The sequence below is a fragment of the Mustela nivalis genome (assembly GCF_964662115.1).
Source record: "Mustela nivalis genome assembly, chromosome: 3".
NCBI lineage: Eukaryota > Metazoa > Chordata > Mammalia > Carnivora > Mustelidae > Mustela > Mustela nivalis.
The window spans coordinates 49790836-49813470 of record NC_139022.1 but is presented as its reverse complement, the minus strand read 5'-3'; the positions used below and the strand labels follow the sequence as shown (position 1 = coordinate 49813470).

Genomic DNA, 22635 nt, shown 5'->3' with positions numbered 1-22635 from the left:
ATTCCCAAGGATGTATTTATATATCGCCAGTGGAGGCTTTGTTCATCTGTATCCTTAACTCCCTAGGATAGGAGAGATGCTGAAGTAAATTGCAATTTATGAAAAGTGGACAAAACGAATTCAGGACATGTAAGACTGTAAAACTGTACATTTGTTGGCAGAAGGAATGAAAAATTTTCTGAACTTAGCAACCAGTGAAGAGTTACCACCCAGAGGATTTATGTCAGAAAGAAATGTTCTCCCCTTGTCATACTGTTCCAGGAACAAGCACTTTCCCACTGCTTTTCCTGGACCTTTGGCCCCTGTCTCCCACCTGAGCTGAAAGGGCACCTAATTCCATGGGAGAGAAATCAAGGGACTAGTCATTTGAACTTGAGTTTGTGAGGAGGAACCAACAGAACTCCGGGGGGATGAAAGGAGGAAGAGAGGGTGAGGCAGAGGGAGAAGAGAGGGAGAAGGCCTAGTAGATGATGGTGGAGGAAGACCCAAGAGGAGAGGTTTCCAGGTATCTCCTGGGTGGAGTCAGTATGTGGGAGGATAACATGGCACTGCCTTGCACGGTCCCCTCTACACCTGTGGTCTTGATTATCTGCTTGAAGGGTTCTCTCTCTAGTGAGGAGCTGACGTGTTTTACCCTGTCAGCTCATCAGAGCACAGCTGAGGGATCATAGCTGGATGCTTTAAGTCACGGACCTTTTGGCACAAAACGAAGGCAAGTCCATGAAGATGAAAACCTGGCCATTTTTCTTGGAACTGTCCTGATTTCAGCTTCTTAAAGTACACATTCTCAGAATTCTCAGGGAAGTCTCGTGGGCCTTCCTAATCACGGAGTCAAATTCTCACTACTTTATCATGATGCCTTTGAGGATCAACAAAAATAAAACTCGACACTATTTTGAAGAAACAATTAGGACACATTTTCCAACTCCAGCAAGGTGTTTAATTTAGAACGAAAGGGTTACATACAAGGCCAAAGCCGAGGTAAACCTGAAGTTATGAAATCTATATGCTTTCAAAAGGAACTGTAAGCACAGTTGCGTGTGTAAGTGAGTACATGTGGAGCGGGAAAAGAGAATCTGGGTTTTTCGGTGTTTTCGGACGGTATATCATGACCAGTATTTGGCGGTGTAACTGGTATATAGTGTCACTCAAAACCACTTATAAAAGAAGTTGATCACCTCAGAGGATCACAAGCTGTTTTAGGGAAAGTTTGGGTGATTTTTTTTTTTTTTTTAATAAACTCGTCTGCCTGAAGGACCATCTCATTTCTGTAAACTGTCAGAATGGATGGTGTAGAAGGAAGATGAGTCTGTGAGAAAGTCAGAGAAGCCAGAGAGTATAGCCAAGAATTAGGGGAAGTCAGAGAGGGACAGGCTAACCAGTGGCCACCGGATCTATATATATTTTGTAGACTTCAGTGCACAGCAGGGGGCTGAGAACATGGTGGAGAAGAGAATGGGTTCTGGAGTCAGACTTCTGGGTTCAAGTCCCAGCTCTACTACTGACGTCATGCTGAGCGCTTGGAGGGCGTAACCTCCCTCTGCCTCAGTTATTCATCTGTGAGGTGAGGATGTCACAGAATCGGTACAAGGAGTCCATGAGGTAACTGCCTGCACATGGCCAGTGCTTGTTGCAAATGCTAGTCTTGGGGCAATGGAGGCCCTTTGGCAAAAAGTAATGCAGTGCAGTCATGACTTAGACAGTCTAATCCGTGTTCACTAACTCAGCTGTGATCCTAAAGGGCTCCCTTTGTTTTTCTCCCTTTCCCCCATCATAAATATATGTATGTATGTGTGCGTGTGTAAAAAGTACAACAAACATGTGTGATATTATTAGTTAAACCCAAATACTTTTGTTATTCTTTACATCTGTATTTCTATGAATTCCAGGGAAATCTGATATCTGAAGCTTCTGGCTAGGTCTTCTTGTGTATCTCCACAAGGAGAAGAGGTAAGTTACCCCAACTTCTGAGAAGAAGAAAAAACTCATTCTGAAGACAAAGAGCCTTGTCTTGCAATCAGCTATTTCTTCCTTCAGTGTCAGCCCCTCCTTCCCTCTCCACTGAGTGGTCAGGTGGGAAGGTGCCCCAAATGAGATCCCTGGGCATCTTGGGCTCTCCGGAATCCTAGAGTCTGAGGATGGCAGTAATGGGGACAGAACTTCGCTCAGCTCTCAAGCTGCTCAAGTTAGTTTCAGAATTAGAGTTAGTATGTGTGGAACACTATAAACACAGCACAGTATCGGGGATGTTTAAATCTAAGGACATTTTTTTCTTACTCCACCTCTTGAATGATAAGACAAGCACTACCTTCACATCATGTAATGATATATACTTTGTGAGTCTTTTAGGGTATTAATTCTGCATTTCTCTAGCATTATGGTGAATAAACTCTGATACGTTAATCACTTTTCAAATTCAGAATTTCCCATAGTAAAAAAAACATTCTTTGTTAGGTGTAATTAACTAACACACACATACACACATACAGGGGGCACACCCACTGGAATTTTAAAATAATTTCCTTTTACTTGTTTTGGAACAGCATTAACCACCAGTATTATTTTTAAAGTTTTGCACCACCATTCAGATAACTTTTAAGACAAGCAGAAGGCAAATTTTTAAATGTGTTTCATATGGTCTGTTTTGTAGAGTAGGATAATCTGGATAAATCTTCCTCTGAGGCATTCTTTCCATTTATCTCTTTGTTTCTGCAATAGCTAGCTTGTTCTTCACCTCTAGAAAGGCTAACTTGATTTTTCCAGGGATTTCCAATTATTTCCAGATGTTGGACAAAATATAGGCCTGTGGGTACCATGATTTTCAAAAGTTCCTCACCTCTTACATTTGTCCTTGATCTTTTAAATGCTATGCTCATCACTATGTTTTCTAGAGTGGCATAGGTTATGAGTCATCCTGAATTTGCTTCCACATTCATATTTCATATTTTGCTCAGTTTACACCTATTTTTCCTCCTTTCGTTGTCGGTGTCCCCAGTGTCAGTGACTTGGTTCTTGATGTTTTGTGTTCCTTCCTGAGGCTTACTGAATTTTCAAAGACGGAGGCATTTTCTGAACTTATTCTCAGTGTGGGTTTCTAAGTGGTGAAGGGAGAATCCTCATCTGTGCTGTCTTCACCAGCTGTGTAAATACAGCTGGAAACTTCCAAGTAGACAGGGGCGAGATCATAAATAGGTTTCCTTATGCGTTTCGGAATGCTGTTCTGAGAACCACGGACCCTGAATTTCAGATGAGCCTCCACAACTCCAACTTTCATATACATATTTCACGGGACTTTCTAGATTGGGACAAAGCCTTGTCCTTGGAGAACACATTACTTCTTTAGCTTCCAGATCTTTCTTGGACCTTCCATTTTTATAGTATCCCCAAACTCGTAACAAACAGAAATATTACAGATCTTCTACCCTTCCAGATGTTTGGTGCAAGGAAGGTGCATAAATTTGCTAAGGCTGCCATAGTAAAGTACTACAGACTCGGTGGCTTAAACCAGGGGGATTTATTTTATCACAGCTCTAGAGACTGAGAAAGAAAGAAACTGGCCGATGGCTATCTGCTCCCTATGTCTTCCCATGGGCTTTCCTGTGTGTGACTGTGCCCAAATCTCCTCTTCTTACAGAGACACAAGTCGCAATGGATTAGGACCCACCCTCAAGACCTCATTTACCTTAATTATTTAAAGACCCGATCTCCAAATACAGTCATATTCTGAGGTACTGGGGGTTATCACTTCAACATACAAATTTTGGAGGGGACACCAGTCAACCCATCTTAGGAAGGAGGCACGAGGAAGAGGGAGATGGTGAGAAGACACTTATTCACGACTTGTTGTTGGAACATAGACTATGTGGGTTCTACTCTCAGTAGATATAAAACTGAACTCATTGTCACTCCTCCCTCCTAAATCCATTCTTCTTCCCATATTTTCCATTTTAAGAAGGAACATGAGCAGTCACAAAGCCAGTAATCTGGGATCATTCTAGACTCTTTTCTCCAGCTAATCTCTAGTACTCTATCAAGCCCCCAAGGAACCCTGCAATTCTGCCTCCTTCCCTCTTCTCCTTTCCCATGGGTCATTCAGGATTACTCACCTGGATTACTATAAATAGTCTCCTAATTGATCTCACTTCCTCAGTTCTTCCCCTTCTCTCTACTCAAATGCATCCTCTGAATTGTGCAAAGAATAATCTCTCCAGGGGGGAAAAATCTGTTCATGTCACTTTCAGATTAAATATCATCGATCATTGTATATTGCTTTAAGCATAGAATTTAAATTTCCTAGCTCAAGCATGCAATAAAATTCTTTACTTTCAGTTTGATGGTTGAATTTAGGTCACATGTTTATCTATAGCCCATTATCAGCTCCAAACAATTTAATACACTGATGGGCTAAAACCACCAGGGTGTGTTCTTCAGATTCATGTTCCCTGGAACTTAGGGACTATATGGCAGGGGGGTGAGGGAGTGGGGGGGTTGGGAAGGAGGAAGACTAGGACAAATCAGGGTTTCATTAAGAAAGAGAAGGAGGAAAGAAACAATGGGTGTTAGGCAAGTTACCAGAAATGTCTACTATAGTCTGTTCCTTCATGGAATTTACAGTCTGGTGGTAAAGACAGAAAAATAAAGCCAAGGTTACAGCAGTGTGATAAGGGCAGTGGCAACGCCTGAGCACAAAGACTCCTTTCTAAATCGGGCCAGAGGTTCAAAGCACATTTCCTAAAAGAAGTGGTATATAACCTAAATTTATGAAGCAAGAAACACACTGAGGAAAGGGAAAGGGCCATTCTGGCAGCAGGTACAGCAAGTGAAAAGGTCCAAGAGTCATGCCACAGAGTCACTCACTCGGAAACTGTGCAGCATTGAGACTGAACAGAGGGGATAGGAGATGAGGCTCAGAGAAGATACATTGTATAAGTTTGGTTGTATAAAGTTACTTATAATACCTATTGTTTGAGCCTCTGTAACTTCAACTAAAGGCCAAAGATAGTCTGTAGTTTTACCATAACACAGCACTCTGGTCCTCTGGTGTAAACCCCAGTCGAACAGTAAAGAAGGTTAAATCAGTTCTCAGGGGTCACAGAGCACTGACTCTGACCACTTTACATCCAGCCTTTTGCCCAGAGCCCAAACTCATGGAACTTGTTACCCGAAACGATGAATGACACAGAAGATAAACACAATTGCAAGACTATATATTTGAGATGCATTTGAGTATATGAAGATACATTTGAGAATGAAATACCTAAGGGAGGTTGAAGGAAAAGTCTGCATCTAAAGCCTATTCTCATTTTTTTTAAGATGAATCTTTTTTTTTTTTTTAAGATTTTATTTATTTATTTATTTGACAGGCAGAGATCACAAGTAGGCAGTGAGGCAGGCAGAGAGAGAGAGAGAGGGGGAAGCAGGCTCCCCACTGAGCAGAGAGCCCGATGCGGGGCTCCATCCCAGGACTCTGGGATCATGACCTGAGCCGAAGGCAGAGGCTTAACCCACTAAGCCACCCAGGTGCCCCAAGCATATCCTCTTTTTGACCAAACCGTGGATGGAATGTTCTTTGGCAACCATGCAAAGGACAGAACACAAGGGTCAGCTTCTGACCTAGGATTCTTGCGTTCTGGAATCACCTGGCTATCCCTAGTCACCAAGCAAATTCCTTAGCTCATGATTTACCCCTGCCTCTACCCAAAATGTCACTTTCCTCCTTCTTCAGTTTGCTGGCTTTTCTTCACTCTTTACAAATTCAGCTTAAGCATTGCCTCCTTTAGAAAACTGTCTTTGAGTCCCCTGGTGTGACTGAGAAAGGAACCTCCGACCTCACAGGGCACCCTGTGCCGAGCTCTATCTACAGTTGTCCTTATCACTCTGTGCTGCAGCTTTGGCTTAGGTTGCTTCTCCACCCTCTCGCCCCAGACTGCAGATTCCATGAAGATAAGAATATTGCCCACTTCTTTGCCATCTTTCCTAAGAACACCTTGCTTTTGTTCAGGTCTCTGTCCCTCCTGCACACAGTCCACATGACTCAGGCGAGGCCCCCTCTCCCACCTCAACAAATGGATCTGATTGTTTAAGACAATGGTTCTCAACCAAGGGCAACTTTGCCCCTTCAAGGAACATGTGACAATCTCTGGACATACATTCGGTTGTCACCACCAGGGTTTGCTACTGGCATCCAGTTGGTAGATGCCAGAGATGCTGCTAAACATTCTACAGGAAATAGGACCTCTCCCTTCCTCCGCCCCACACCTTGGCCCCATCAAAAAATCATTCAGGGGTGCCTGGGTGACTCAGGGAGTTAAAGCCTCTGCCTTTGGCTTGGGTCATGATCCCAGGGTCCCCGGATCGAGCCCCACGTCAGGCTCTCTGCTCAGAGGGGAGCTTGCTTCCTCCTCACTCTCTCTCTCTCTCTGCCTGCCTCTCTGCCTACTTGTGATCTCTATTTGTCAAATAATAAATTAAAAATAAATAAATAAATAAATAATCATTGAGCCCCAGAAGTCAACAGCACTGACGTTGAGGCATCCTGTTGGAAGTCAGTGTTGGCGTGACTTTGCTTCACCAATGGTCTAGGGATAAATGTATGCCCTAAGCAATCAAGGAGACTGAATTGGAGGGCTGCTATTCTACGACTTGGAAAGAACTGGATGATGAAGCTAGAAAGTTGGATTGAGGTCACACTGTGGTGAGATCTGAGTGGAAGGCTAAAGTGGGGTTTTTAACCTGTAATGAAGCAGGAGGTGCTGTGATTAGAAAGGTACTTCAGGAGAGTGGGTGTGCCGAACAACCTGCAGGACAGATGGGAGGGGCTGGAGTGTGCTAGCCAGGATTGCAGGAGCTGGCTATCCTCACATCTCCTGAGGTGGCGTGGTGCAAGCTCCTTCATGTCCATAGTGTCTAGTAAAGTCTCCTTTACCCAGAAGGGCTCAAGAATGTTTCTTCGATAGTCAGATTGTAACCATTTTCTGGAACACAGTAAATAGACTATGATTCTGACCCAGTGTTCTTGTTTCTTAAAAAAAAACAAAACAAAGAAAAACGGTGTCACCCCTATGTTTGTGGCTATAGCAAAGAAAAAAATAACATATAATAGATCCCAAATTTCTCTGTGTCTTTAAAGGGCATCTTAGTAAGTTTTGCATAAATACTAAAGTCCGTGTGTTGTGTGTATGTTTTCTTGTACAAGTAATTTTTGAATGTATCTTCCTGGGATAGATTTTTGATTGATGTGGAAGTACAGTGCCTTCTTGGATTACTTTTGAGGCCAAAGATTTCAATGTTGAGGTGCCTTTGAACCAGCCTTCTGGGGATTTAGACCTACCGAAGCAGCCTGAGTTTCTTCCTGTCCCACCTTCTGACTCACTCCCCAGACCATCTACCTGGGAGGTGAACATTGGCTCTGAAGGCATTTAGGAGGTTTGATGAGTTTTGTGTCTTCGATTTGCTCCTAGTAATGGCTCCAAGGTAAGTTTTTTTCAGGAAAAATGTGATGTTTTAGATTAATTCAGGTAAACTCCTAGCTGGTCCCTTATGTGTCACATTCACCAGCAGCTTAATAAGGATTTGCCTCGGCAGTGGCTTTTGTAGTATGAAAGATCTATGGGCCTGGCAACAACTTTATAATTTATTCTTCAGAATTAAGAGTGTAAAATATTGCTATTTAAGGTGTGCTCAATCTATACCCCTAAAAACCTTAAATCTAAAAAATAAGACCATCCATAAACATGTTTTTGTAAATTCTTCCTCCCCAGCACCCTCTTGTCCGTCTTCTCTGTTGTGGTGGGAAAACACTGCTTTCAGTCATTAGAACTAAAATGTGAATGTAAATTTAGAAGAGGTTATGATCTTTAATATCTTTTTTCTTGGCAAAGCATTATAATTAGGAAATAATCTTCTCCTCTAACATCTGACATTTACCATAATATGGTAATTCTGTTTTGTTGGCAACAAAACCAAGTTGTAGCAAAATTTTGAGCTGTTACACTACTATGAAGATAGTCAGATTTTAAATAAGAACAATTTTTTTTAAAAAATCCAAAATGTAAAGCACTTTTTAAAAATGCAATCTGCGAATTTAAAAAGTATGATTTTAGTAGGGCAAAGAGCAGGGGTAACCGGCTAAATCCTTCAAGGAAAAAGGAGCAAGAGGGGAGTGTGTCTCGGGCTGATCACACCAGGTCGCCGCTCTTGCCTGTTCGGGCGCGTGCAGCAGTGTGCACGCGTGCGTGCTGCCTGTGCACAATTGTGTGCCCCAGTGTGCGCGCGCAGCCACGGGGCCTCGGGGCCGGGCCTTCGGGGTGCTCCCCAGCCCGGGCTTCCTGCGGACTGGGGCGGGCGCGCGGAGCCGGCGGGGCTGCGGGCCGGCCGGGCCGTGCGCAAACGCGTGCCTCGCGGCTCTTTGTGTGTCGGTGTGCGGCTCCGCGCCGCCGGCGGGCACCATTTTCTGCTTCGCTCGGGACAGGCACATAAAAGGGAAGGCGGCTGCCGCCCGTCGCCGTCCTCTTTCCCTCAGATGCCCTCTGCTGCAGGTTTATTATTACAGTACGGGCCGCGCCGCCTCTCCCCGCGGCCTGGCGGCCTGCCGGGCTGTGCAGCGCTCTGGCCGCCTTCACGCCTGGCGCGCCCCCAAACCGCCTCCTCCGCCTCCTTATTTGTCTGAAAAGCAACCGCACGTCGAGGCGTAGAAGCCCGCCCGGGGCGGGAGAGACCGGGCCGGGGTGTGCGCGCGCCGCGCTCTGGGGCGGGGCCGGGGCGGCGCGCGGGTCTGCAGGGGCCCCTTTGTCCCCCGCTCCCCCCCTACCCGGCGGGCGCAGTGGGGGCGGCGCGGCGCGCGGGGCGCCCGGGGTGCGGGGTGCCTGGGCGCGCGCGCGCGCTGGCCGCTCGCCGATGGGGCCCCGAGTCGCCGATTCCTGCCGAGTAAGCAGTCTGGCTCCGCCGCGGCCGCACAGTGGCAGCAAGGCTGGGGCGCTGGCGCTGCGCCAGCCCCATCAGAATTAGCTCATTGTTCACTAGCACACTGGCAGCCGAGAGAGGGAGAGAGAGAGGAGAGAGAGAGAGAGAGACTGAGACTCTTAGAGAAAGAGACACACACACTCTTGGAGAGAGCGGGAGGCAGGGAGACCTTCCCCTCCTCCTTTTTCCACGGCTGCACTTCTTGGAAGTGAAGCCGGTTTGGGTTTTGTTTCCCTTCCCCCTCCTCTCTCCTCTTCCTCCACCCCTTTCCCCTCCCCCTCCACTCCCCCTCCCCTTCTCTCCCCCCCCCACCCCCCCCCAGCTGTCTTTCTAGCATGATGCCCTTTTTCATCCACATTTGTGTTTCAGGTGTAGAGAGGAGAGAGTGAACAGGGAGCGGGGCTTTTGTCTGTAAGTATATGCTATTCCCATCCCCGGCCGGGAGCGCTGCTTTCTCTTTTGTGTCGATTTCTTGCCATTGCTCTTAGCTGGACCCTTCAGCCCTGCAGAGTTCATGCTTCTTCCCTCTCAATTTTAAAGAGCCGAAGCGTGTACCTTGAAGAAATACTGGTATTTTGGTCCTGCTGCATTAAGGCTGGAATTTAACTTGGGCTGCTTCTTCTTCTTCTTCTTCTTTTTTTTTTTTTAAATGCACAAGTTAAGAGGGAGAATTCTTTTGGGAAGGGGTGGGGTTTTTTGCTTGATGGTGTGGTTAATTTTTGTTCTTCTTGCTCATAAAGCATTGTTAGGAACTGTTTTTGTTTCTTTGCATTAGGTGCACTTTGGTGCATGAACCCCCCACCCCCTTGATTAAATGAATTCGTGTCCCTCCATCTGTACACTTTATTACTTTCTCCGCGCTGCTGCCGCCGCCAAGGGTCTTCTCAGACATTCGATCTTGCAACACTTTTTCTGCATTTTCTTATAAAGCACTTGAACTTTGGGGGAGGGAAGGCTTAAAAAGAAATTACTGCTTTCTGCTTGATGATGATAATAATCTGATTTGCATTTATGTGTATCTATGATAACATTATAGGAAAACTCTAAGAGCTTATGATACCCTCTTGGAGAACTTTTAGTTTCTCCATTCATCTTAATTTTTGTCATAACTTATGTTAACAAAAGAACCGTGTTCTGCTGACATGAAGGCTGAGAGGAAAATCACTGCAGCATATACATTAGTGTTTGTTTGGTATAGAGAGAAGGGCATAATGGTGTATATTCCTGACTCCCCCCCCCCCCACAGTGTAGTGTTGTGTTTTTTTTTTTTTTTTTTTTTTTTTTTAAACACGGAAGGTTATGTAATGCAGTGCCATTTCCAAAAATATCCACTCTGAGGCATTACACTACACGGTGGAAGGCTGATTCCTATTCTGCTGTCTTGATTGCAAATATACTGCCAGTAGTATGTCTGGGAACAAAGAGCAGCCAGAAAACAATCTATCTTTATCACTTGGTTCTACTTTTAAGTTGCTAAACCTTTTGAACTCCTTCAATTTAAAGATGAACCAAACACTAAGAATAGCCCAGGACTCTGCAAAGCGGGTACCAGGGATTCCTTTGTCCCCTGTTTAAGCTTATAGACCCTTGGAAAGCTCCAAAGCCCCAGTGGTTACAATAATTTGCATGTAACTTATCTTAACCATGGAAAATGACTATTTGGCCGTAGCCTTTCAACAGACATTTTTCATTTGCTGACCTGCGGAGAAGCGATTTGTCTATTGTGTTTAAACATATTTTGCAGGTTGGTCTCCCTGGACTGAAGAGAGGGAGGGTGCGAGGCCAAGACTGTTAGCGATTCTCAAAATGGTAAGAATGGGTCTTCAGAGGGGATTCTCAGGAGATTCCTGTCAGACTTTATTTCATGTAAATATCAACCACCCGCCTTCATCCTGCCTCAACCCCTTATTGTTCCTACCCCCATTTGACCTTTAAAAGGGTGTCTCTCTCCCGCGTGTGGGAACTTTGCAGCACAGCAATTTATATGAGCTGGATGGGGTGAATTAGATCTTTTGATTTGCATTCATTTTGAATAGAAGACTGAAATTCCTCTTTCAGAAGCGAAGATTTATTTAACTTGAACAACGGAAACTGTTCTGTTCTTTAAGAAGAGTGATGTGTTGTGACACGCAGAGAAGAGGGGGCAACAGTAGATCTCAGACAAAGCAGTGGGTCCTAGTTTAGAGATAGCTAGAACTTACCCGCAGAGTAGGAGTCCGTGTCCTGCTAACCAAACAGCCAGAGTATCTGCTCCCCTTAAGAGCAGTGTAGATGAAGAGCATGGACTTTGATATTACTACACTCTGTCTCTTGTATCTCAAATGGTATTGATACTTTTTATGGACTTGTAACTTCACTTCTGAGGGGCATTACTCAGTTTCAGAAGTCAAGCATGCTACCTCTAAAGGAAAGTGTGACTATTTCAGACAAGTATTATGATCCTCAGAGAGGGCAGTTTCGTGTTTGGTGACTGATTAAAGAGCAAAAGAGATGAAATACATATCAGAAGCCATTGAGTAAGTACATTGGCCTCGTATGAAAGAATGTCCTCCTTGGAAATAAGGTTGGACTGCAAAAGCATAACAGAAATGTCCAACTTTTCAGTTAAGTACAACATGTCCCACTGCAGATGTTTATACTCTCTAAAACACCTCTTTGCCACTTAGAATGTGTGATTTCCAAATTTAGTTTTAGGGTTTTGTTTTGTTTTTTTAAACGAGGGTGGAATTTAATGAATCAAAATCGAATCTGATATACTGGATGTTTTCTTTGAGAACAACCCAAGTATAAGCTTCCAAGGAGAAGAATGAATCAGAGCAATTAAATGAGTTCAGTTTGAATCCTATTAGCAAGTAAGCTCTTTATTTTTTGTGTATGCCTCACCGTCAGTTCAACAGGTGGGTGTCCAAGCCTCAAGTAAAATAGCTCTTGCTCCTACTCAGAGCGTAGAGGCCAAATTAAGGAACGTGAGGTGGAAGGGCAAAACGGATGAGCAGAAAATTAAACTGGTCAGGGGGTTTTGCACGAACATTCCTAACTTCCTATTAAACTCCTAATCAGTCATTGTCTCGGAGTGCTAGGATGGTAATAAAATGCACTGCCGCAAAGTCTTTTTCTTTTTCTTTTTACTGAGACTGGCCCCATCCGCTTGTCTGGTAGCTCTTTATCTAGAATCATACCCCTGTGTCTCTGTAGTTAGACCATGAAGGCTCATGTATGTTGTAATATGTCCAGTGACCAGTTTGGTTAGACATTAAATCCGACCGCTTTCCTTGTCAGAACTAGCCCTATAGGTCACGCTCTGGGAGTAAATATCATGTTTCTGTGTTAGTGAGTGCAGTGAGCTTCGTGAAAGGCCAGCGTGTGTGCCAAAGCCGAGAATGAAAGTTGGAACGATTTGAATGCACAAGAGTAAATCTGAATTATTATTGCATGTTGTTAATTTCTTACAGTTGTCCTTTATGTATGGTGGCAGGATGAGAAATCACAGTTTGTTGCTCTTGGAAGGATTTTTACTCATGGAAAAATTCTCACAACTTTTTGGTGATCCTTTCATCAAGATGTCAGTCCCTTTTGGCACAAGCCCATTGCCTGAAATGAAACCACCGACAGTTATTGTCTGTCGGTGATTCCAAGTAACTTTCTAGCAATTCGCTTATTCCGGGAGGCCTGAGCTCTTAGAAGGCTTTGCATATGTTAATGTTTAAAAAAAGTTTCTGTTTTACTCTTTAAAAAAACCGTTATTAGTGGCACCTCCTTTTCTCCTTTTTGGAAAAATGAAGTTATTTTCCTTCCTCTATTAAAACTGGATTACTTTGCTGATCTCTGTGACTGGCTTACTTAGCGGAAAGATGTAGCCTGTGTACAATGGAAACCTTGGCTGGGGAGGCAGTAGCTCTAACACCTGGCAGCCTCTGGAAAATGGACGAACATGCCTTTTCTGTTAAATGTGTATTTCCATTTACATAATTTGAAACACTAAAGAGGATCTAATTTCAGTGTACTTAGCTGGTTTAGTTAAGAGCTTATGCCAAATACAAATTTATAATCAGCTCATTCCAGGGTAAGAAATTACTGGTAGACCTCAGAGTTTTAAACAGAGAGATTCAGTATCTAGACATTTTATAAACCCTAAAATGATGATGTTCCACAGCAATAATTTGAAGAAACTCAAGAATCCTAGAGTGCCTTTATTAAACAAACAAACAAACAAACAATTTGTTAATACTCCCAGGCACTAATCACATTGTATTGTGTGTAGGGGATTCTCTGAGCACAATTGTGGGTGGGGAGTGGGGGGGGCACATCATGTATATAGATAAAATGTATTGTGTTGTACAACTCAGTACTGTTAAAAGGTGTAATTTTGAGTATAGTTTGCTGTGTCGTAGTTGACCAGAGTTTTAGTACAGTAACCCATTCCCAAACTTTTTAGGTTATCTAGTAAACGTGCATTTTTCCAGTTGCCCTTTTTAATTTTTATTTATTTTTTGCAATTAACAAGATATTGTGAGTCTGCATAGAGCATCCATACTTCTTTAATTTATATTTGGCTTTTTGTTAAATTTGAATTCCTGAGATATATTTTATATGGGTTTTGGTATTTAGGTGTTTTATTTTCAAAGTACTTGCTTCAGGTATATCAATGGTAAGAAAATACTAAAGAATGAGCAGATGATCTTATTGGATAGTTTGAAAAAAATGAATTATTCAATCCAGTGTCCAGGTTAAGTCCCGATTTTGAACAGGACCACCCTCTGTGCAGTAAGCTTGCCCTTGCTTACGTGTGTGCACGGGTTCACAGTGACCTACACATAGACTCATGATGTTTTAATGGAGATCTAGGAATTGGAACAATTTAAGTTCTCTCTAAGGCTGATGCTGAGCTTTTCAAAAAGATGAGTTGACTCTATTGTACTGTTCATAGAGCTCTGCTTTTTGTACAGTCTGTGAAGTGGCATTCATGGGTTTACAAGGAGACTCTTTCAATAATCTCTCCTTTAACATAAGGTTTTCTTGTTTAAAGAGAAAGACAAAGATTGAGGAGGGATGAGGTCCTATTGGTAGCTGTGCCCTTGGGCTTTGGAATGTAAATTTACAGGTTGCTCAGTTGATTGTGGAGATGCTGGAGAGTACCTAGGAGGGTAATTTTATATGGTGGTATCTTACACAAGACCTTCCAGCACACTGTGAGGGGGAAATTGGGGATTGTTTGGGGAATTAGGACAGTAGGGATTTTCTATCCAGCTTTAACAAACCCAGTCTAGCTTCCTTTGGAGTTATATAGATAATTCAGGCAGGAGAAGACATTTGAGCAGAAATCTTAGAAGCTACTCAGAGTGTCACTCTATTTTAACCTGATAGAATTCTTAAAAATGGTATGTAAAGCAGATCATCATAAGTACATTAAAAGAATTCGCTTTATTTTAAATCTTAAAATTAATACTTCTAAAGTAGAAAAACACACTTCTGAAATGCGACTACTTCAGAACAATGCAATAAAATACGAATACTTCACTAAATTAGATGAGGGACCTCTAAATGATGAGTGTTAATACATGAAGCATTCATCCACCTTGGACTGAGTGGGGAGCCTTGGGGTGAACTACTGGCTTCCTTGGTCTGGCATATTTTTTTTCTTAGTGGTATTTTTGGCTAAAAAGTCTTTTAAGGTCTTATCCACACAGCCAAAGTGAAATGGAGCATTGATCACTTATTGGAATAATTGTGCCTAAAACAAAACCAAAAAAACTCAATTTCCTGATTCGTCTTTGTTATTCAAAATGTTGCTAGAGTGATAGAGGAGTGGGAAGGACTTGCCTAAATGATCTGTGTAATTTCTTTGTGATACAGGAAAAGACTAGGGATAAGGAAATCTTATCAGCAAATCCAGTTTGAATACATCAGAGGAAAATGTATTGAATGTACTTGGGCTAGGTCATCTTGGTTGATCAAGATCTATTCAAAGATTCCAATTTTAAACTGCTCTTTTGCTTTGAACTGGAAAACAGATTAGCCATAAATATTAGCCCACATCTGTAGAAATTATGGTTGCTAAAAATACCATTTATTGGGTCTAAATTTATCTGAAATAGATATTTCTAGACATATTTTGCAGGTAGGGACAGCTTCCAAGGATTTGTGTCTCAGTGGTTTAAAAAAAATAGCAGTGACCCTGAAATTGATCTGCTAGTGCATGACAAGTATTAGCAGCTCTAATGGCTTGGGATTTAAGCATTAACATGGCTCTCAACTAAATTCTAAATATCAATTCAGTTATTAGTAGCAATGAATTGGTATTAACCTGGGTGTAACACTAGATTATACTGTCCTGCATTATTTGTTGGTTGAGTCATATTCATTTCTTCTGTTGACCAAATAACTTATAAGATCCCAGAGGGTTCATAAACTTCATATGCAGTGCTTAATAAAGTTTTAAATACATGTTAGAAGCTCAATAAATATTGGGTAGGACTTGTAAAAGTTCATCCTAAATGACGAATCATGTTTAGTTTTAGTGATCTGGAAGTAATGTGTATCCTTACCTTTTTCTACGAGCTAGGAAGTTGAAGTGAATGTAATTTTAGTTTTCACAGTAAATTATTTTCCATGATTTATTAATAAGAGACAAAATTTGTGGTTAGGCCATAAAGCCACTTGCCAAAAGAGAGTGGCTTGCAGTTGTTCCCACTGACCAGCTGTTAGAGCCACACTCTGATCAACCTGGTGATATGCTGGACTCAATCCCGCTGTGGCGCTCAAAGCTTACAGCAACTTTTCCCATAGCCCTAAGAATCCCCTCTGAGATCCGGAGGGAGCTCTGACCCCCTAGTACTGGAACGCGAAAGCCCTCACTTATTTCTAGTATAATCTGATTCTGTGATATTATGAAAATGACCCTGAGAACACAAAGGTGCCATGACTGAAAGTATTGAAGAGAATGAGAAGAGTTAGTTGTAGGATTGTGTGTCTGTTCCCATGCCAACTGTACAAGTACTTTCTGAGCATTTTATTGGTGCTTCGTTCTTCCGCATTACGGAAGACGCACACTTTGGCCTCTGCCTTCAGTCGACTTGTATTTTAGTTGTGGAAGGAAGACTAACGTGTGTGACGAATTTAATGTCAGATGGTATAATCTGGTTCTAAATTGTAAGAGGCAGAAGAATGATGTTATTGAACACTGGGGAATGGGAATGGTAGAGGAAACATTTTTTTTTAAGGAGGTAGAAATTAAGCTAGACCCAGAGACAGCAAATATGCACACCTCCACTAACTCCTACTAACCTGGTGGCAGAAAGGCCAATCAAGCCTCATTCTCATTCTCATTATTCAGCCTGAGTAGAGAGCTCAGTAATAAGTGATTGGAGTTGGCATTAAATTTGAAACCTAGAAGTGGACTCTTTGCTCCTTGAGAGCAGGTACCATGCCTTCTTGAGTTTTTACCCCTAGGGCTTAACACTAGTCCTTAATAATTATTAAGTGAATGAAGAATTAGAAATATTTGGAGAGATTTACATGAGAGAGAAGTGAATTCCAGATGAAGGGATTGTGTTAGAAAGATACACTTACTTGCAAGAGTAAGCATGGTGCATTTTTATACAGTGGGGACTGTCCTCCTTCCTGTTTAGGGCCTCTGTGCTGTCAAAGACAGACCTCACAAACTAGACCTACAAGTCAGGATTTGATATGCTAAGTCAGAGGGAGCCACCACCAAGCCGGCATCTTAAAGGAGGCCTAGGGCTGTCACTCAGGTTCCAACCTGTCAGGTTCTTTGCCTTTGGACTGTGCCCAACAGAAAAGATCACAGATTTACACATACTTCTGGTTAGATGTCAGCTTATTGTCGTGGTTCCCCTCACTGTCCTTGGCTAGGGTGGAGTGGTGGAGAGAAGGAAGACCCCCTCGCTACAAGGAATTGCAAAGGAAGAAGAGAGCACAGCTAACCTTTCTCTCGAGAAGGTGGCAGCACTTCTGTTGGCCATGCCCAGCTGCTCCGTCAGTGCCCATCTGGCCAGAGGGGGTGTTGCTGCTGTGCCAGCACCACACTTCCCTTCTGTGAGGCTAACTGGGTATAGCCATGTGCTAATCAGTTGCAACCACATGGACCCAGTTGGTTCTCTCTCTCCACTTCTTCCTGATTGGCCAGACATACTCAAAATTCAAGCCAACACTGACATCATCATCATAAAATTGTTCATAGTTTGAGGTCCTGCAGGCTGTTACTAAGTTAGTCAATAGTCTAGTGAGAAGGGAATCTCATCACAGGATAAACAGAAGTTGGGGAAAGCCAGGACTGAGAAGGACTTTTCTGGAATTTCTTCTCGATACAGCCCAGACTCCTAGCTTAGAATACATCAGCCTCGAGATTTTCAATGTGAAGTGATTCCACTAGCTCTTTTAGTCCTTTCAGATGTGACTGGACTTACCCAATTCTCTTGACAAAAGTAACGTAGATAAGCATGGTTCCTTGAATTCTTTATGCCTACTCTCACCTCATACTTCCAAATAATTTATTTTAATTTCAGTGTTTAGACCTTCAGAAGTTTAATTTCTGTGACTGGGCAGCCATGCCAAGAATTATATAAACTTATCTTCTATTTCTAACCACAGTGGAATGTATTTTCCTAGAGGGACCAGCCACTTGTTACTCTAAACATACCCCATGGGTCCTTCCTGTGTCTTTGCTTGCTCAGTCCTGGGAAAGAAGGTTCCTTCTGACAAAATAAATGTATTCTTCGAGACTGAGTGCCAATGACAGCTCCTTTGTGGAACTCAGCCCCACACGTCCAGCAGGAATGATCTCATGCGCCTCTGTACAGGCGTCACCCTTACAACATTCTACTCGTTGGCTGGCTTATTTCTGCCAATCTGTTCTTCTACCCTCCAAGACTGGAAACTCAAGACAAGAACACTGACCCCTGGTAAATGAGCATCAACCTTCTTTTTGGTAGCAGCTGAGGCTGTAATGCCTTGGTTTGTTTTATTTTGTTTTCTTTTCTTTTCCTCTACGGTTAGGATGGTGAATTCAGATGTGGGAAGGTTTTATCACTGAGAGGGAACTCTCGAACAGCTAGTGAAGTTGATTAGCATTCTCTTTCCACGAAGTGGAAGGAAGCCCTAACCTTCATTGACATGTTCTAATGGGACCTTGGGACAGACCCCTTGATGTCTCTGAATCAGTCTGATCGCTGCTTCAGTACCTATCCAGGAATTGGTGTATCCTTAGCGATCAATAAATGTCTGTGGAATAAATGAATGAGTCAGTAGTCATGGATACATGGAGATGTTATTTCTGGGCAGAACCAGGAGACTCACCTTGAGATTTATAGCTAGTAACTGCCCAGTGCTTTGTAGAATTGTGACAGTTCAGGTTAGAAAATGTATGGCCCAGGAAATGAGATGAGCATGGACGGATTCTGAATTGACTACTGAAAAGCCCCCTTCCCCGATCATTAAAGGAGGCTAGGGGTATAGTGGTATGAAAGGAGGTAGGGGTATAGAGATAGGATATGTAAACACACTACAGAAACAGTTCCTTTCTTGTACATGTCCTTCAACAGAGGAGGTCCTAAGAGAGTCCAAAAAGTTCACTTGGAATGGTGTGCTCAAAGAGAAATCTCATTCTGGGGTAGAGTCACATGTCTCCTCCAAAACATGGACCGTGTGGCGCTGCTCTGTGCAGGAGTAACTCTGTGTCCCTAGAGTTTCCACACATGGTGTGTTAGCAGCCTGACTGAGGCCGTTGTGACAGCAGAGCGTCACCAGCTCTGGTGACCAAGGGGACCATATCTTCATTTAAAAAAAAAAAAAAATCACTGCCTGTTATTACCTGAAAGTGCTTTCCATTCTAAGCATTGTGCCTTAAAAAGTGTTAGGATTATCTAGCTGGAGATGTTCTTAAACCCCCAATTTGAGACCACGCTTGTTCAACATCCATCCTTACTTTTGTAGACTAAAATACAAATGTGAACAAATGTGACTCCTGTCTGAAAAGGAGAAAGAGAAGATACATGAGAGAACGTGGCCAATGAAAGGAAGGTCTGTTTGCCCTGTTGAAGCCAAAATTGGGAAACAGAGCCCCTGAGTGGAAAGAAAGGGAGAATAGCTGAGTAGTCATTGCCAGTAAAAATACAAGCCAAAGCCTCGTAGCAATAAGTGATTAAAACAAGAGGGAGATTCGTAATGTGCACAGACGTTTGGTGGGGTCGTCCAGTTCTAGCTCCTTTCCCTTCTCCACTCCAACTGGTACTCAGATCACCATCACACACCACTGTCCTTTGATTACTGGGGCAGGTAACAGCCTTCCTGTCTGAACTGTGTTTGATACACTTCCAGCAGGGAAAAGTACTGCAGTCCAGTGGCTGAACAGAGAAAACTCTACACAAGTCATCGTGTTTAAAGCAGGTCCAGGCATTCTGAGGACGCTTTTGTTGGACAAAGTCCGTGTCGGATATAGAGCCCGTCCTTGGACAGGAAAGAGGGGAAATTAGGAGAAGATACTGCATCTTTGGCAGCCAACATTCAGAACTGTCAAGGAAAAGCTAGAGTCCGTAGTTAGCTGGATAAAACTTACAAAGATATTAGTAAACATGACCCAAGTAAGGGATTGTTATTAAGTGCTTTTCCAAGAAGTACTGTTTCATGCCCTTCATCAAGTGATCATAGTGAAAGTTTCCCAGAAGGCTTATTGGGACCACGATGTGGAAGTCTGTTCTTGTTTGGCTAGGCAGTTGCTGAATCTTAGTGTTTCAGTGTGCTGTGTGGGTTTGGCGGCAGCACATGGTTGAATACTTAGCCTAGTGCCTCCTGCGTTATGGGGACTCTCTGAACATGGGCAGAAAGGATGAGGAGTGTGCAGGGAATGGAGCCACTCTTTGAAACATGCACGATCAGGGACTTCCAGTTGTATGTTTCAGAGAATTCAGACTTAAAAAGATGACTTAATTATAAGCCCACTCCTTTCCCAGATAGACATCCCAGGATTTGGTGGCTTTGTTCTAAAAAAAAAAAAAAAGTTTTTGGAAAAAATGTGTTTGCTACCCTGGCACTTGCAGCCTGAATTAATGGGATGTACTCTTGATAAGATGTTCATTCTATAGGATTGAAAGCTACCTACCACATATTCAAGACCTCATGGAAAGTAGGTAGGTAGTATATTTTCTGATTAATTGGCTGGATAATTGAGATTATATGCTCAACCCAATTCAGTTACTCCAGCATCAGAAATTCTGTCCACATCATCTCTGAGTCCTTCTCTTGCACATAATTGTGATCCTTAATTACCTGGATTTGACTGTTTCTGAAGCCTAGATGCTGTGGACCATAACTGAGTCTCCATTTCATGCTGCCCTGTGGACACTTGGGTCTAATTATACATCAGGAAATGCCCCCGGCCCTTGGATATTTTGCTCACTTCTTGATAATAGAATCTTAAATTGTTCTGATCTTGTTATCAAGGTCTGGAAGCCAAGTCTCTACCTCTTTTCATCTTTATTAAGCATATTCTTTTTCCTTTTTTTAAAAATGTTTTTTAAATGTTAATTTTATTATATGAAGCTTAACTGTCTACACTGTCACAATCAATTCAATCAGAAATTCAATTAAACTTGTTCTTTGGCCTCATAGAAACAATTCATCTGATTATTAATGTGAATTTTTCCTAAACTGATCAGCTGCCCTTACATCCCCCGGAGAAAGCCAGAGGGGCGCCCTATCTTTCAGTGTGATTGAATACAGTACTCCACACATAATCGGAGGATCAAATGCTATGTACCTTGTTAACTATTATTTCGTACCTTCATGATGGTAATAACTAGTGATTGGCTTGTTACTCCATCTCTAGTTTTTTCATTTTTTGTCTTAGAACTATTTGCATTTTTACATTAATTAGAAGTTTCCCAATGGAATGAGGTTAAATTTGTTTTTCTTTCTGAATTACTATTCTTGGTAGTTGATACATTGTCTCTCTGGGCTAATATGTGTTTATTTTCTTCCTCGATTGGGACCACTTTATATTTTTATGTGGTAGAACTGACTCTTGAGCAGCACAGGTTTGAACTACTCTGGTCCCCGTATATGCAGATTTTTTTTTATAAATACAATACAGTACTGTCAGTGTATTTTTGTTTTGTGATTTTTTAGTAACGTTTACTTTTCTCTGGCTGACATTATTGTGAGAATACAGTATATAATATATATGATGTATGAAAGACGTGTTAATTGACTCTTTTCCTGGTAAGGCTTCTGGTCAACACTACATTATTAATAGTTAAGTTTGGGGGGAGTCAGAAGTTATACAGAGATCTTCAACTGTGCAGGGCCTCGGGACCTCTAACCCCATGTTAAAGGGTCAACTATATATGGTTTCTATATTTGAAGATCATTGATAAAGATAAAATTTTAATTCTCCTTTAAGCAGCTTGTTTTTAAATGGAAATGTTGAAAAGCAAACTTCTAGTGAACACGGGTCCAAATACATCTGATGAGGGAAAGCTATTCTGAATTCAACTGTGCAATGCTAGGCCATCTGAGAAGTTGTCTGAGAGTTCATTTGGGGGTCATATTAAAACAATTTGGTTTCTCAGCAAATGCCCTTTGTAATTAGCTGCAGTGATGGCTAGATACTAATTTTGTTCTAAATATTTCCTTCCAGGGAAAACTGAAAAAAGACAAAACTGTGATGACCAGTGTAGCTTGGGTTTAACCAGATCCAAAGTCTTAACGTGACCCAGCCAGAGCTGCTGCTCTAACAGTCCTTCGAGGACTCTAGTGACACGTGGTTACTGAGAGCAAACCCTGTCTGCCCTCAAACTGTGCTAACTGGTTTGAAGGGAAGTTATTTTTGAAGGGCAGCCAGTTATCAGAAACACAGGCAGCAGAGCCGCAAATATTTTTGAGAAAACTCCTCTTGATCGTAGGTGTCAGAAATTCATCACCAGGGCAGAAGGCAGAGATGCTCAACACGCCTGGTTCTTGGGGGCTGGAAAACAGGCCCTGGCTCTCAGGGGAGTTCATGGCGGTGCTCCAGGTGGCTCTGGGGAAGTGGGGAGAAGGGCCACGTTGACAGATAGTATTCCATGAGAGGAGAGGCAGGGTTATGTGACCGTGGGCAGCCTCCTCGACTGCTCTTCCTCAGTATTCTCATCTGTAAAACGGGGAGGATGATGGAAAGGACACCCGGCCCAGATCCCCTGATGTGCCCGATGCTGTTGCCAGCACTAGATTGATGCATTTCATCTTTGGGGCCACACTGTGAGGCTTCAGTAAGTTCACGTGGGAAACATGCCTAAAAACATTATAAAGAACCTGTGTGTGCATTCCACCAAATTTACATGCTCTGCATGTGCGGGTTCCAACAACTCCCTTGTACTGCTTATAGTCCTCTTCCTTTAGAGAAGTAGAGTTTTGACGACTGGTTTACAATAGAAGAAAGACTGGGGAAGAAAAACAAGAACATGAGGTCTAAATATTCTGTTGTTGGAGAATGCTGCTGGCACTTAGAAGGAAGGCCCGAGTTTCCAGTCCTACCCTTTTCGTGTCAATGAGATTGTAAGTGAGGGAACACAGCCCAGCGTCCTCTAACTTGGCCTTCCTTCTGCATTTATCTTCACACTCTGTCAATTCTTGATTCTTTGGTGACTCCCAGCCCTGGGCTGGGTGGCTGCCCCTTTGGGT

The 22635-nt window shown here is 42.8% G+C and overlaps 1 protein-coding gene across 4 annotated transcripts in view; it reads left to right on the top strand.

Annotated features, from left to right (window-relative positions):
- The first annotated feature begins 8826 nt into the window (after window positions 1-8826).
- Window positions 8827-22635, top strand: part of NREP (neuronal regeneration related protein) — a 29002-nt gene continuing 15193 nt past the window's right edge. Inside the window, exons 1-3 of one of the 4 annotated variants that reach the window (XM_082723745.1) lie at window positions 8827-8925; window positions 9331-9372; window positions 10706-10770. In XM_082723745.1, the coding sequence (XP_082579871.1) occupies window positions 10768-10770 (3 nt within the window). In that variant the 5' untranslated portion in view covers window positions 8827-8925; window positions 9331-9372; window positions 10706-10767. Of the gene's footprint in view, window positions 8926-9004; window positions 9373-10705; window positions 10771-22635 lie in introns of those variants that run through there. The other 3 variants (XM_082723744.1, XM_082723746.1, XM_082723743.1) reach the window with 3 other exon arrangements.